The sequence below is a fragment of the Eptesicus fuscus genome, chromosome 10 (genome assembly GCF_027574615.1).
Source record: "Eptesicus fuscus isolate TK198812 chromosome 10, DD_ASM_mEF_20220401, whole genome shotgun sequence".
Taxonomy (NCBI): Eukaryota; Metazoa; Chordata; class Mammalia; order Chiroptera; family Vespertilionidae; genus Eptesicus; species Eptesicus fuscus.
This window is the reverse complement of record NC_072482.1, coordinates 5,470,807-5,486,778: the sequence shown is the minus strand read 5'-3', so window position 1 is coordinate 5,486,778 and position 15,972 is coordinate 5,470,807. Positions and strand designations below refer to the sequence as shown.

The window sequence follows — 15,972 nt, the reverse complement described above, 5'->3', positions numbered from 1 at the left end:
CCCTACTTGCCCTCCCAAGTCCAGTTTTCCTTGGCCCAGGAGGCATGAGGGAGATTGGCTCCCACAAGTAGCAGTTGGGATCTGGGCTCCTGAGGGCTTCTCTGCCCTCTCTCCATCCTCTCTGCCCTCTCTCCATCCTCTCTGCCCTCTCTCCATCCTCTCTGTTGAGCCTCAAAACCCTGTCCTCTCCCCTCTGGCCAAGGGCCATGGAGCCCGGATCCAGCAGGCTCCTGCCTGAGATGCACTTGTTAGGAAAGCCAAGGAGGGGTACTTTCCTCTGCCTTGTCCCTGTCCCTGCCCCTCTGTCGCTACACCGTGACTTCTCCCACCCCTGTCTTCCCGCTCTTGCCCCATCCTACATTCCATCCTTCTTTGCAGCGGTCACCAACCGGTGGTCCCCGGACACTGGTGGTCCATGAGGTCCGAAAGGTTGGCGACCGCTGCTTCTTTGTTCCCTTCTACTCCAGCCTTTGCTACTCTGGCCAATTCTTTCCTCCAATTCTCAGTGGGGAGACTGAAGCCACCCAGGGCCTGGATGACGTACTCAGGGTTCCCCTAAAGCCAAAGGTAAGATTGAGACTTAGAGCCCCAACCCTAGAGTTAGTGTTAGACAGACCGTTGCTCTCCCTGGCCCCTTCCCTACCTACTCATCCCCTTGTCTTCTGGTTGATTTTATAAGGAAACATAGAGGTCAAAGGCAACCCAAGAGCTCAGACGCTGATGTTCACAGTCCTGTAGGCAAGTCCCTGGCCTGGTCCCAGCGTCGCAGCTCCTCTTTCCGAAGGAGTTCCCGGGGGCCTCACGGGACTGGGCAGACAAGGGAGGCCCTGCTCTGGTAACCACAGTGGTGAGAGGTGGCCAGGGCTGCGGGGAAGGGCCCAGCAGGAATCGGGGCTTCGAGGCCTGGTTGGGAGTGGAAACCTCGAAGCCTGGTCCAAGGATGGAATGTGACTGGGTTTGAAGGCAGCTCTGTAGTCAGGAGGCTCTCCTAGGCCAAGGGACCTCAGATAATTCCTCAAATAACCCTGCTTTTCTGGGCATCATTCCTGTTGCTTCTCTTCCTTTCCTGGTCTGTTCTTCCAGGCCCCTATGTCTGTTATGGCCCCAGAGAGAGAATTTGGGGAAGGACCCCTGGGCCAACATCACATCTCTCTATGCTGTGGGACTCAGTTTTCCTACCGGGGGAGAATCTGACATGGTGCCGGTGAATGACAGAAACCAACGCTGAGTTTAGTTACTTAGAGATTCTCCTCTTTCTGATCCAGCTCCTGGGACAAGGAGGTCAGGTCAGACTGAGGCCTCAGAGGCGAGGAGAGGGCGCCTGGAGATGTCCGAGGGCGCTGGGAGAAGGCCCGCCCTTCGCGGCAGAGGCTCCCCAGGGCGCAGGGGAGCAGCAGCAGCGTCGACGGCGTCCTGCGTATGGAGCACCCGCCCTGTGCCAAGGACTGTCCAGGGCTCCTGACGCATGTTCGCTCATGGGGTCTCACGGAGCCCTTTGAGCAGCTGAGGCTCCCAGAGACTGACTCTGCCCAAGGCCATCCTAGTGAGCGGCAGGGCCAGGATCTGTCTGCAGCCAAATCACCTCCCACATGCCCCCACGGGCTACGCCCACTGTCCTCGCTGGCCCTGCCCTCTCCTCTGCTGTGCTCACCCAGCGCAGGACTAGTTCAACCCCAGTGCCAGTCTCAAAGGGGAGACGGACCTTGTTCTCTATTTTGCAGCTGTTTTTGGTCACTTTCCTCGCCTTGTCTGGGAAATGGGAAATGCTGAAACACCGCCTTCCCCACAAGACTCCCCTCCCCTCCCACACCCCTCTCCTTTGCTCACCCAGACAGTTGTGTCCATCATGTGCCAGGTGGAATCCGTCGTAGCAGGTGCATCGATAATTGCCAGGGATGTTGACACAGTCGTGCACACAGCCTGCGTTATCCTCGCGCTCGCACTCGTCCACATCTGCGGGCAAAGAGGGGCTAGGCAGCTGGACCCACCTGCGTGCCCCCACTCTCCAGCCCTGGCTCAGCCCTGTGGTGGTCAACCACCTTGTCTGTGTGCGTGTGTGCGTGTGTCTGTGTGCGTGTGTGTGTGCACGCGCTTACAGTTACTTTCATAGCCTACAAACCATTTTGCATTTTGCTGTTTTCATCTAAAGTCAAACATTTTCTCATATTTCCGCCCAGCCTTTCTAGTTACCAATGTACATGGGTGCAGAATATTCCATCGTGTCGCTACATCATAATTAGTTTTTTCTCTGTTGTTAGAGTCCTCCCATTTACTTCACTATCATAAATAAAGCATCAAAGAATATCTTCTCTTGTATGTTATTTCTCTGAATTCCCTTTGAAGAAGTTCCTAGGAGTAAAATTCCTGGGCCAAAGGGCATAAATGCCTTTGGGGTTCCGCTAGGGACGACACAATCACTTTTCAAATTATATTGTCACCAGGAAGTAAGAGTGCACCTGCCCCTGAAGCCTCATCAGCACTGAGGGTCGCACTGATGCAGCAGGCGGCTTCCTCTGCTCCGCCCTCCCGAGGGGGCTGGTTTCCAGGAGGAGCCCCGTCTGTCCTCATGCTTTGTGGTGTAGGGGCCTGAAGAGGGAGGCTCCAATGTCAGGGACCCTCGGGCCTCAGTCCCGTGATTCTGACCCCCTACACAGCCCGGTGTGTCTGGCTGTGAACTAGCCTATATGGAGCCTTTGTGCAAATTAGAAAAGGGCGCTCTCTCTGGGAAGAAATAGCTCCGCCCCTCCCTGCCTCCATCAGCCCCCCTCCCCAGGCCAGTGGGATCGCAGGCCTTAGTGTCACGCAGTGCAGCCCCCGGGCAGGGCAGCGGCACTGCTCTCCCCGCTGCGGCGCCCTCCCAGCCTCACCTTTGCAGTGTTTACCGTCGCCTGTGTAGCCAGACTTGCAGATGCACTTGTATGACCGAGGGGTGTTCTGGCAGATAGCATCAATGTGGCAGCTGTCGGTCCCCTCCACACACTCATCCACATCTGGCAGGGCAGAGGGTGTGCATGAGGCCCCCTGCTGATGCCTCCCAAAGGCAAACCCCCCTTTCCTCCAAAAGAGAGGCCGTGACTCCTCCCGAAGCAGGTGCCCTCCCACCCCCCTCTGATTTCACAGTGGCCCGACTCTGTGATGCCAGGAATTCAGAAGAAAACCCACTTCCCTCAAAAATACTTAATCCACAATGACAGCTAGAATTCCATCATTTGAAACACTCCTCTTCGATTTGAAAACAAACAAGAACCCTTGGACTGGGCAGCACACTTAACTTGACTAGAAATATTCCACCTGGTGTGCGTTAGGAGCAGGCTTCGGGGGAGGGGGAGCGGAAGGGCATGTAGGCAGGGACCTCTGGGAAGGGGCAGGGTCCAGGCCATTGGTAATTAAAGGGGAAGCCAGGGGGACGGAGCACCTGAGAAATCCTCACTTGCCTCATGATTCTACCTGCAACCAGGCCTGCTTCCACTTGCCCACTATGGCGCCAGGAATCCTTCAAGGAGAGAACTCCATCCTGGAAGATTTCCCTCGGCCCCGGTGCTGTCCACGCCGTAGGGGCCGGAAGCTGGCCGGGCTGGCACCAACACCTGAAACCTGACTCTCCGCTGACCCAGGCAGGCCCATCCATCCCACCGCCCGCCCGAGCTCTTCCATCTCACCGCAGTGCTCCCTCTCCTGACCCTCTGACACGAGGTGCCACTCACAAAGCTATGCTAAGGGGGAGGCACCGGAGATCCAGCAAGAAGAGGATGGTTCAGAAAGGACAGGGAGAATCATTTGTCCCCTTTTGGCAAAAGACCGCCTCTCCTGGGGCAATGTTTTGGTGTGCCTAAAGCTGAACTGAGAAAGGGGCAAGGGTTTCATTCAGTCGAAACTGCTCTGCAGCTTGGAGATGACTCCGCCCACCCAAAAGGAGACGGATGAGAAACTCGGAGCAGGATGTGGCTGAGCGCCACAAGGCATCAGAGAGGAGGCTGGTCCTCAACCCTGGCTGCACGTGAGTCCACGCCCCCAGGAGACGCCCGAGCACCCCCACCCCGGGATTCTGGCCAACTGGCCCGGGCTGGGGCCTGGCCCTCAGCTTTTCCTGAAGCTCCAGGTGAGTCTAGTCTGCAGCCAGACTAGAGCCATGGTCGGCAAACCGCGGCTTGCGAGCCACATGCGGCTCTTTGGCCCCTTGACTGTGGCTCTTCCACAAAATACCAGGGCCTGGGCGAGTCTATTTTGAAGAAGTGGCGTTAGAAGAAATTTAAGTTTAAAAAATTTGGCTCTCAAAAGAAATTTCAATCGTCGTACTGTTGATATTTGGCTCTATTGACTAATGAGTTTGCCGACCACTGGGCTAGAGAATCTGCTAAAGGGACGATCGGAGGAAGAAGGGACTACTTTTGGCTGTAATTGGGAAACCAAGTAAAAATATATATAAAAGACTATAAAGAACTATAACTTCCAAGTGCGATCCGTGGACCACAATTGCCTGGCTTTTGTTAAAATGCAGGATCTCAGCTTTATTACTGAACTATTTGAACCCAAATCCTTACGATGCTTAATCTATTTTTCACTGAATGGATGAACACGTGAACCAGCAATAACTCCAATTTACAGACACTCGTGAGTCCTAGCTTCCCACAGCTGGCTGTCCTCTGCTTTCATATTTCAAGAAGCACTGAGGGGCAGGACTGAGGCGGCTTCCTGGAGCTAAGAAGAGAAGCGAAATGTGGAGGAGCCCCAAGCCCTGCCCCACATCTCCTGGGCTTCTCGTCAGCGCCACTCTCCACCCTCCAGCTCTCTTCCAGTCCTGTGCGCAGTGCCCCTCTGCGGGCGTCAGTCCCCGTCTCAAGTCCAGCTCTACCACTCCAGGGAGGTTTCTCATCCTCTTATTTCTTCCCCCTTAAATGGGGGTGACAGTGCCTCCTCATGAGAGCTGGGAACACTTGGTAATTTGTGTCTGGTCAATAGCAGGTCCCCTGAGATGACGGGAAGGATTAAATCACTGTTCAGACAACAGGTGCTCAAGGACCATGCTGCGTGGGGTGTTGGAGGCACAGGCGGCTGTTCACATTAAATTAACTTAAATTCAGTTCCTCGGTGGCTCTAGCCACAGGCCCCGTTCCCAGCAGCCGCCGTGGCTCATGGTGCCCGAGTGGGCAGCACAGGCGCAGCGTTCCCGACCCCGGCCTGCTCTAGCTCTGGGCCAGGGATTCCCCGGGGCCTGCGTGGGCCACAGGCACTCCCCAAGGAGCGGGCTCCAGCTGAGTTTTGGAGATGGGGTAAATGTCAGCAGGAGAGGAAATACCACGTGTGGGTAAACTGTGAAGAAAAACAAGGCGCCAGAATGGGTTCTTACTCTGTCCCCACATTTACACATACCCTCCTCGGTGGGGAAAGGTATTTTTAACAACTAATTCCAAATGCTGAGTGGCTTAGGACTAAGTTTTATCTGTTCTTGTTGGGTCCCTGCAGGAGGGGGGCTGGATGATCCCCTCCTTCCCTGTGGTAACCCCCTGAGTCTTAGAGGCGGGCAGGGGCATCGGACAATCCGTGACTGAGAACCAGCCTGTCCACCCGCTGGGAGCTCTCTCCGTCTGCCCCCTGGCCCGCAGGGTGAGGGGAGCCCCTTCTGTAGGCCCTGGCGGGGGCACTCCCTGTCCCGCACCAGCTGGGGCTCCAGTAAGGTCTGCATCCGGCCTCGGGGCTCCCAGCCCTTTCCTTTGCCTCCAAGTCAGTGCTCACAGCCCCAGAGTGGACCCCGCTGCGGCTGCACGGCCCGGGCCCCTGCAAAGCCTCCGGCTCTCCCGGCAGCCGGGCTTTGCCCGCAGTCGGACCCGCAGCCGCGTCTCCTGCTCACAATGCCAACCGCTCTCCAGCAGCCTTTCTGCCCTGGGAGACAGCTCCTTATTCCCGCTGCAGCCAGCAGCCAGCCAGTCCCCTCCCCACACATCCACACACCTCATTCTTCACAACTGAGGTGCACCCTCTTCCAGCCACACCGTGCCCAGCTCCCCAAATCCAGCTCAAACTGTCTCCCCAAAAGCCCTTCCTGCCGAGTTCCTAGTCCGGGGGACTCAGTGGGCCTCAGCTCACTCAAGGCTATTGCTGCCCTGCTCGGCTAAGGCTTTAGTTAATTTTAATTTTTTTTTGCTAAGACTTTAAAGCCCTCTCGTGTGGCATGTCCCACTTTTCACACTTGGCTGGTCACTCACTGAGGCAGGGACCCTTCAACTATTTGGACGGAACCTTTAAAAGCAGAGCGGGCCTAGGCCAGAGCTCGGAAATAGGGCCCCGAAGTGTTCCCAGGTCTCGTCCTCTGCCAGTTCACTCTCTCAGAGCTCCCCCCACACCTGCCCACCCACAGCGTGTCCGAACGGGACCCATCAACACCCCAGAGAACAGAGAGCGGTGGCGTTTCCTAGCTGGCCCAACAGGGCAGGCTGCTGGCACCGACTGCGTCAGCCAGCGGTTCTCAGCACGGGCCGCAGGGTCCGGGCCTTCAGTGTGACCGTCCAGGCGCTCTCCTCCACCAGCTGCCCAGGTCTCCAGGGGGAAGCTGGGTTGCTGTCTATCTTCCTTTCCCCGACGCGGGTGATGTGAGTAGACTTTGCTCAGGCTGGGGGGAGACGGGGCAGCGATAGGACTGTGTTTGAGAGCAGGGGCTCTGGAGCGGTGCTGTGTCAGTGCCAGTGCCAGCGCCATGGCGGTGTGGTCCCGCGCCAGCCTCTGAACGCCCCTGCTGCCTCCTCTGGGAATGGGAGTCAAAATAACAGCCCCTCGCCCTGGCCGGGCGGCCCCGTTGGTTGGAGCGTTGCCCCGTACACCAGAAGGTTGTGGGTTTGATCCCTGGTTGGGGTGTGTACAGGAGGCAAGCGGTCGATGTCTCTCTCTCTCTCTCTCTCTCTCTCTCTCTCTCTCTCTCTCTCATTCTCTCAAACAACAACATCATGGGTGAGGGATAATAATAATAACAATAGCACCTCCTCCTGCGGCTGCCATGAGCATCAAATGAATTATGCTTTCCAGGCACCTCGCACTGCAGGGCAGGCATACAGTGAGTGGCTCCGTGAAGGGTCACTCTGTCTGGTCCTTCTCTCCAACTTTCTCCCAGTTTCCGTTGTGAACCCCTCTCCACCCCGCGTCCCGTTACCAAAGCCCCACTTCAGGCCTGGTGTGGGGAACGCAGCACCCGCGGGCAAGTGATGGGACCTGCTCCGCCGCCTCCTCCGCCCACGTGGGAACTGCTCAGAGGAGGCTGACGCGGGTGAGGCCAGCTGGGAACCCACAAGCTGCCTCCCGTGGCTCTTTGTGAAGCTATGCTTTTGTGTCCTTACCCCACACAGGCCCTGGGCGGGCTCAGAGCTGACCTGGGGGGCGTGGCGGCTGCAGACGGCCCCGAGGGGCCAGGACCTCCCTGCCTTACCCTCTCCTGACACAAATGCGTCACCGTCACCCCGTTTCTTCTGGATTTGCTTCAGTGCCTAGCAGAGCACTCCCAAAGCTCTGCTCAACAGCAGGAGGAGGGATGGGATGCGGGGTGGGGGGGTGGGGGGTTATGAGGGCTGGAGCGCAGACCAGAAAGGGTGGGCTAAGACAACATGAAGTCCGAAGACTCGCCTCTGAGAACGGGACGTGCACTCCAAGGGAAGCAGGGCGGCGTCGGGGAAACACGTCAGCACGGCCACCTTTCCCCAGGCCCAGCCTGTCCACCCCGCACAGCACAGCGGCGGGGGGACATGAGCGGGAACGCAGGCGGCAGACAAGCAGACCCCACGCACCTGCAATCACCTCAGGAGCTGCCTCACCCCTCCCAGCGCCGCGTGGTGAGGGACAGAGCTGCTGGGCCCGGTGGAAGCTCCAAAGCGGCCTGCCTGGCGTCCTGGTGCGCCCGCACGGCTGACATCCTTCTGGCCCAGCCAGTGAGCCTGGGACCTGCCCACGCCACTCCTCTAGTTTCCTCTCCTTCGGTGCCTCCAGGTCCCACCCACCACTGAGGACCAGATGGGGGCGGGGGGCTGCGCTGGACGCCACCTGTGGCTGTCCCGCCTTCTCGGATCTATTACTCCTCTTAACTCCTGCGGCTTTTACTGTCAGGTTCTCTGACCACTCAACCAGCCACTGTCCCGTGAGCCCTCTTATATGCTACCTCGTGCCCTTAGTTAACCTCCAGTTCACATGTCCTATCTCCCGACTGAAGCTGTACGCTCCCCAAGACCAGGGCTTCTGAGTCTTTGAAACGTACGGAGCAGCTGAAGAGGTGAGCGTATTCATTCAGCAGTTACTGAGCATTCGCCGGATGCCAAGCCCTGTGCTCGGGCCTGGCGTTCAGCAGTGAACAAGATAGCTCATATATTGAAGGCACTTAGTATATGTTTGTTAAATGGATGGATGGATGGATGGATGGATGGATGGGTAGATGGGTGGGTGGATGCACGGGTAGATGGATGGGGAGACTGGTGGGTGGGTGAGGGGATGAGGGCCACATTTGTGGCATCCTCTGTTCTAGGTTACCGCAGGGAAAAAGCTCGCTGTTTACTCTCCTGTGTCCCCACAACTGTTCTGGATGGAGGGCAGTCCCAGGAAGTTTATTCTTAATTTAAGGGAAGCGAGACAGGAAACTCAGAGAAGGTAAGATACCTGCTAAAGGCAGCCATTGGGTGCTGCTGAAGCCAGCAGAGACTGGGACCAGTGGATCTAGGGCAGGATTCCTAGGGACTGCTGTAGAATCAGAGCGTTCCAGGGTCTTCAAATGACTGGCTGCTCGGGCATCTCCTCAGAGCATCCTTGTCAGGTAGATGTCCCACCCTCGGTGACAGGGCACCGGGGGCCCTGCTGCTCCTGGCCGGCTCCCTCGTCCACTCCTCCCGGCCGCCTCCCCCATCTGCGTAGCACCCAAAATAGAAGCAGCCCGGCTTCGCGTGACACCTGCCTGCAGCGTGTGCACACGTGCCTGCCTGTGTGCACATCTGCTCTACCTCCACATCCAAAGGGCAACTAGGGAAGCGGGCGGAGCCTGGCCTCCCTCTCCGGCTCCTCAATGCGCCTTCCCCATTTGGAGTGGCTGAGACTCGGGTACCTCAGCTGGAGCCTGGACAGGGCCCAGGCAGGGGAGAGGGGCCTGGAGACTCCAGGAACCACATAGACGACCCGAAGGAGAGGAGACAGAGTACTTTCTTCTTTTTAAAATAGTACCCTTCCCTCTTTTTTTTTTTTTAATGTTTTTATTGATTTCAGGGAGAGAGAGAGAGAAGGATAGAAACATCAACGATGAGAGAGACTCACTGATCGGCTGCCTCCTGCACGCCCCCCACTGGGGATCGAGCCCACAACCTAGGCATGTGCCCTTGACTGGAATTGAACCTGGGACCCTTCAGTCTGCAGGCCGACGCTCTATCTACTGAGCCACACCAGCCAGGGCAGTACTCTTCCCTCTGACACAAGCAGTGGGCGCCTGGTGGTTGGAAGGGAGTGGGCTGAGCCTGAGCCTCATCACCCATCATCCCGATGCCTTTCTCGTTGAGGTCCGACCTTATCCCTAACCCAGGTCCTTGCCCATTTGAATGTACCTTTAAATGGACAAGAATGTTCTCCCTTCCAGTGTGAGCTAAACCAGCCACCTTGTCAGAGCCTGGAGAGGACGGGAGGGTGGGGTACTGGAGGTGGAGGGGAGAACAGGGCACGGAGAGGGGGCAGGCAGTGGGCAGTGGGCTGAGGCAGGATCCAGTTTCATGATGATCAGTTTACCTCTCTACACCGATGGGAGCAACATACTATAAAGAACGATGAGGTCAGGGGATGTGTAGCTCCATTAAGTGCACAGTTCTTCCTCGGGGGTTGTTTTATTTGGTCCTGCCTGTCATGCAGATGAGGAACGGGCCCAGAGAGGGAAGGAGGGGAAAGAGCAAATAGCGAGTGCTCCCTGCGCAGTGCTCCCCACACCCCTGTGAACACCGGAGGGAGGGACCCAGGCCTTCATTGCCGTGCCTCCTCCCACCCACCTCAGCACTTAGTCCAGGGTGAAGCCAGCAGCCAATGCATGGTAGGAATCAGCAGCGGGCATGCAGCTGCCCGGGCTGCGGGCGTGGGCGGCGGGGAGAAGGGCAGGGCTGGGTGGTGCGGGGAGGAGGGCGGTGCACGCGGTGGTGCAGAGTTGCAGGGACGAAGGGTGGGCAGTGCGGCAGGGGGCAGGTGTCTCCTGCCCTTGGATCCACTATGCTGGGCCAAGCAGCTGGTTAGAAACAAAAACAAACACCAGGGATACAGGTTCCTGCTGTTAACAGCTTCAAACCGCCAGAGGAAAACTCCAAATAAATATAATTAGAAACTTGTAAAAACGTCCTCTCTGTAAACCTGCTCCCCAGGGTCTACCCTCTGGGCACCCCCCTTCTCCCACCCACCCCCATGTCCACACATGCTGGCACTCCACCCTCACCCAGGGATTCCGAAAACCTCGTTCCTTATTCTGGATTTTCTGCCCAGGTCTCTCCTCGGCTTGTCACCGTCAGTGACCAGATGCCAACAGCCCCTGGCCTGGGACTCAGACACCCAACCACAGGGAAACCGTGGGTACGAGTGAGAGCCGCAGCCCCTGTCCGCTATCATCCCGCATGCGGCGCCGATCGAAGCGGCCACTGGCAACACACAGAGTGCCTTGGTCTGGAGAGGGAGCCGCCGTGGCGGAGCAGAAGGCAGAGGGCTAGTCTGAGAGGGGGAATCGAGGCCCGAGAGCAGGGCTGGCCTGGGCCTCACCCGGGTGCTCAGTTCCCAGAACACAAACACTTAAGCTCCACTCGATGGGCTGTGGATGCACACACATCCACACAGAGCCGCTTGTTCTGCAGAGCCTGGCGCCGGGCAAAGGCCCCGCGCTCGGAGAGCAGTAGCTATCGGGAAGCCGAGGCCCGGACATGGGGTGCGGGAAGAAAGGAAGAGTGGCCAAGCGACTGCTCGGGCAGGGAGCAGGAGGGCAGGGCCCAGGATGAGAGGCCTGAGATGCGGCCAGAAGCCCGGGAGGCGGGCTGCGGGGCGAGGCTTTCGAAGGTGTCTTCCGCCTTCAGAGGACGGTTTCGATAGGTGCAGGGTCTCCGAGCTGAAAGGGGCCTTACTCTAGGCCATTTTACCAGCGATTTCCTCAGAAGCCTCGATCCTTCGGCTCTGCATCTGTGTAAAGCCCTGGCGCCATACTCCCACCCTTGCCACTTCGGGCTGGCAGTACGTGGGCACAGGAGGAGGGGAGCGGCCAGTCTGGTGACAGAGGGGCCGCTGGGGAGAGGCTGAGGGCTATGCCCCTCTTAGCCAGGGGACTAGCTCCTCTCTCCCGCAAACATCCCCGCATGGGCAGCGGATCGCTGTTCCCCGAAGACCAGCAGGCTGTTTCCAGACCGTCTTAGAGCTGAGCTGAAGCTGTCCCCACGCCTGGGCCTCTCGCGGGCACTGCCAGCCTCACAGCAGCTCTGCAGTTCCCGGCCCCGACAGGGACTCTTTCTTACACGTGGTCATGTGCTAGGGGCACAGGACATCAAAGCAGGCCCACACCCTGACACGCGGGGACCAGGACTGGGGGGCTCAGGCAGCAACTCTTCCACCGCAGCTTCTCAAGAGGGGCCGCAGCCATCAGTGCCTTCCCCCGCCCCGTCCCCGGCACCGGACCGAGCCGTTCCACTTCTTCACTCTTCCAACGAAAACAAATACACATTGCCCCGCTTCCTTTTTCCTCTCACAGGAGCAACACACACACACACACACACACACACACACACACACACACACACACACAGACGTGCTCACACAGACACATGCACACACAGGCATGCACACACACGCACACAGGCACATGCACACACACATAGGCGTGCACACACGAGTATGCGCGTGCACACACACACACACACACACACACCCAGTGAATGCACACTTCACCTCGCATTCCCAAACTCACACCCAGGGCCGGCTCCTTTTACAACAGGTCCCAGCCGCTCACATCTCAAACCGGTTCTCATGCTCTCAGATTCCTGAAGGTTTCAGAAAATAATCTCATTTAGGGGTTGCTGATAACTTTCTTCTTTCTCTGCCTGTAGAACTTGTGGCTCCTGTGTCTTCTAGTCCCCTCTCTCATTCCACCCTGGAGAGGCTCAGGGAGATGAGGGGTAAGAATTGGAAAAGTTCTCCAACCCCAACCCCCACGGGACATGTCACTGAGAGAGGAGAGGTCAAAGGGATTCCTGAGGAATTTCTAAGCAGTCCAGCCCTCTCTACCCTCTGGAAAAGGTGGGGGGGGGGGGCTGGACTGAAGATCAGGCTCCAAGAGTGGGGACTGACTCTCTTCCCAGTGGCCTGGATGGGGCACGGGCATTAGCCGGCTGCCCATGGGGCCACCCTCGCCCGCTGACACGGTTATGGTTTTCATTTCATATTTTGGAGGGAGGGGCTCGGAGGAACAGTCCCCTCACTGTAAGAGCTGGCCACAGGAGCCCAGGGAAGCGGGAGGAGAGGAAACAGCCACATTAAAGAGGAAGAAAGGGGTGGGGGGAGAAAGAGAGACACACACACCCAGACAGAGACCCGGGAGACGCGCCGAGACAGAGAGACACTGTTTGCCGCCAGATGAACGCTCTCAGCCCCAGGGATGGCGTTACTTGGAAACTCTAAATACACGACTTTATCAAAATTCTGTCCCTAATGAGGAGGAAAACAGCCAGGTAAACCAGGCGGCCAGGCTGGCTCTCCCTCCCAGCCCCTCCTGGGGACACATTTTCCCCGAGGCCAGGAGACCTTTCATTCAGCTGTAACCTGAGCCCTACACCAGGATTAGGCCTTTTTAACCACTGCTGCACCCCCCCCCCCAAAAAAAAAGCAAATTAATGCTTTTAAGTTAACAATTATCTTGGTTATCCAGTCTGTCTACTTTAAAATACTCAGACAGGCACTTGAAAAACACTCAAAACCATGTACCCTTATGCTCACTCACCCCAGTCCCACAGCTTACACACCACGCATCCACACACAGTCTCAGCAACACGGAAACATCCCTATTCACATGTAACAAGTCACAGTTCACACAGACCCCCAGCGGTGTTACCTGTGGGCGATCCTGATGAGCCGCACACACACACTCACCTGCACACTCGCCTCTTCCCCACTCCACACCATTTTGGTTCCCCCACCCCACCCACCTCTGGAGGAAAGTGACAGAGATGCAGATACCCCTAGAGGTATAGTAACGGTACAAGATACGTGCCAAGGATATTTGTATTTTGAAGACCTGCTAGAGCTCCGTTTAAAAGGATGTGGCATTAAAGGCACGCTCTGTGGAACTGGTGAGACCCAGGAGATGCATTTGGGAGCCAGGGACGTCCACAGCACATGACCACTTGTAAGGCTGCCCTGCCCGGTCCGTGCTTGTCCCTCCTGCAGCACTGGCCTGAAGATTCGGGTCTAGCGACATCCCTCTAACTCACCAAAGCTGCTGTTTGGAAATCTCTGGAAAACTAGGTTGATAAATTTCCTGAATAGCAGGGTCAAAGGTAGCTGGAATGACAGGCTTCGATTCTATGCTCAGCCAGACTCAGGGATCAGTAGGAGGGAAGATGCAAAGCGAACTAGAGCCCAGTTGGAGGAGTGTGAGATAAGCAGTGAACAAAACTATGTGTAAGTTCCTTGAGGGCAGGGGCCTCCGCTTCCGCTGCATTCCTCCCCCTCCCCTTTCCCCCCCCCCCCAGCAGGGTGTCCCAGGAAAGAGTGAGCCTGAGAGTGCCTTGGAGGGATTCTGAGTCCTCCAGCCCCTGAATGATGGTCTGATCTTCCAGGCCTGAAAGCCTTGGCTTGATGGCACCTGTCCCTTTTAGGAGTCTCCATCTGCCCCAGGAACCCCCTTGAATGAATATACTGCTTGCTCTCCGCCCCCCCCCCCCCCCCCCCCCCCCGTCTTACTCGGCCACTACAGACACTGGCTCCAACTTGAAAGAGGCCCTTATCTTGTCTCTAGATTACCGCATGAAATCTGTTCCTTCCTTCAGACTAAACTCCCTAGCTAATTCCATGTTATGAGTAAGTCAGCACGCACTACAAAAGCCAGCTTTGTTTATGAAAACACAAGCAAATCCACGGTGGGAGAGGGGCTGCTCCCCGGCTGGGGGTGGCCGTGGGAGTGGGTGTCTGGAACCAGGAGGGGAACAGAAGCAGTTTGGGGTTGGAAGGGCTGGGGGTGGGGTCTGGTATTTGACAGCTGAGGGTCTCTTGAGTTTTGGTTCTGCTAAAGGACGTGCTGGAGGAGAAAGGGGTAGCTGAGGAGGCAGTGTTTGGGGAGAAGAGGATAGCACTGATGTAGCATCTTCCTTTTAGCAGAGAGGGAGCCGTCCAGTACAAAGAGCCGCTTAAGAACCAAGCGCTCAGGCTCCCGGACACAGAGACCCGATGGCCGGAGATTCAGGCTTCCCCAGCTCCCAAGTTCAACTTTCCCTTCTGGCCCGGCCACCTCCACTCCCCAGCTTGGCCTCAGGAGTCCTTGGGATAACAGGCAGAAGAATCCTGTCCTCCTGGGCAAAGCCTCGCCAGGAGGCATTCTCTTTTTGCACATATAAACCTCTTCCTGGGTGAGACACGATGGGGAGGGATGCAGGAGGTCAAGGGGGAGGGGAGGCTGTCCCCAAGAGAACTGCCGTCCACCAGCCCGGTTTCTGGTTTCTGCCAGCCCAGCCTGGGGACTGGCCAAGCAGTGAGCCTGGGGTCCTGGGTGGGGGCGGGAGGGCCTCCCTGTCGCTCTCTTTAATTCCTAGAGGGATCTGTCAGAGCTCCCCAGCCTGGAATTTTACTTTGTTATTTTAATGCAATTCTGACCTGGATTCAAATGGAATTGGAAACCCGAGGCCTTAATAAATAAATATTATGATAAGAAATGAAAGCCATGCAAGATGCGAGATTTCCCCTCAAAGAGGCGGCAACTCAACATTCTTGCCCAGTATCAGTCACAGAACTTCTCTTCCCTTCTTCAGCTCCCTGCCATCCAGTGAGAGAGGAGCTGCCTTTTCCATAAAAGAGTCTGGTCTGCTTTAACATTTTCCTACCGATAAGACAACTACTTCAAAAGTTCGGTCTCACTTTGCAGGAGGACGGGGGGCGAGGGGAAGGAGCCCACGGCATGGCTGAAAAGTTTGCCTTCCCATCTCTCCAGGCACTGAGAGGAGACTCCCTCAGGTTTCTGGAGGACAGAGGTTTCGAAGATGCTGGGGTGACAGTGAAATAGGCAGAATTCGGAGGTGCGTGATCGCGGCTGCCCAGGACTCCCCAAACTTCTCACTCACTCGTGCCACCCCTGGCTCTTCTAGCCTTTCGCCTGGGGCGCAGCGCCCAGAGGTCAGGTCCCCACTGGGGGGGCGGGGGGTGCACCGAGCGGGTCCTGACAGCAGCACGCTTCCCAGCACCTGCCCTGCCCTCGGGAAAGCGCGCCCCCGCCCTCGGGCCCCGCAGCCCAGCGCCCTCCTTCCTTACCTTGCACGGCTCTGCTGTGCTGGGCGGCGCGGGCGTGGACCAGCAGGACGAGCAGGCAGAGCCCGGGCAGGCGCCGCGAGCCCATGCTGGCGCTCCCCGGGCCGGGCGGCGGGGCCGGGCGCGCAGCTCCGAGGGCGGAAGCGGGCCGGGCCCCCGCGCTCCGGAGGGGGAGGGGAGGGGCGCCCCTCCGGGGCCCCGGCCGGGGGCTGCGGGCGCGGGGCGCGGGTCGGCACCCGGGCCGGAGGCTCCGGACACTGCCGGCTTCTCCCGACCCGACGCCGGGAAGAGCGAGGCGGAGAGCGCGACGAGGCTGGGGGCGCCCGAGCCGCGGACGGAGGGAACCCCCGCCCTCCCAGCGGTGGTGCTGGCGGCGGCGGCGGCGGGGTTGCTCCGTGTAATCCCACCCAATTTCCAGCGTCGCCCGGAGAGAGCTGCAGCCCGAGAGAGCGCAGAGCCCGGGCGAGGGACCTGAGAAAGGGGAGGGGAAACGCCGCG

General features: G+C 57.9%; 1 protein-coding gene across 2 annotated transcripts in view; it reads right to left on the bottom strand.

Annotated features, from left to right (window-relative positions):
* The window catches only part of SCUBE3 (signal peptide, CUB domain and EGF like domain containing 3), a 31,895-nt gene extending 16,333 nt beyond the window's left edge, over positions 1-15,562 (bottom strand). For both annotated transcript variants that reach the window (XM_008151994.3, XM_028161268.2), the window contains exons 1-3: positions 15,478-15,562; positions 2,868-2,990; positions 1,828-1,953 (exon numbers count right to left, since the gene is read on the bottom strand). In XM_008151994.3, coding sequence (XP_008150216.1) covers positions 1,828-1,953; positions 2,868-2,990; positions 15,478-15,562 — 334 coding nt within the window. The remainder of the gene's footprint in view (positions 1-1,827; positions 1,954-2,867; positions 2,991-15,477) is intronic.
* Positions 15,563-15,972: the final 410 nt, after the last annotated feature.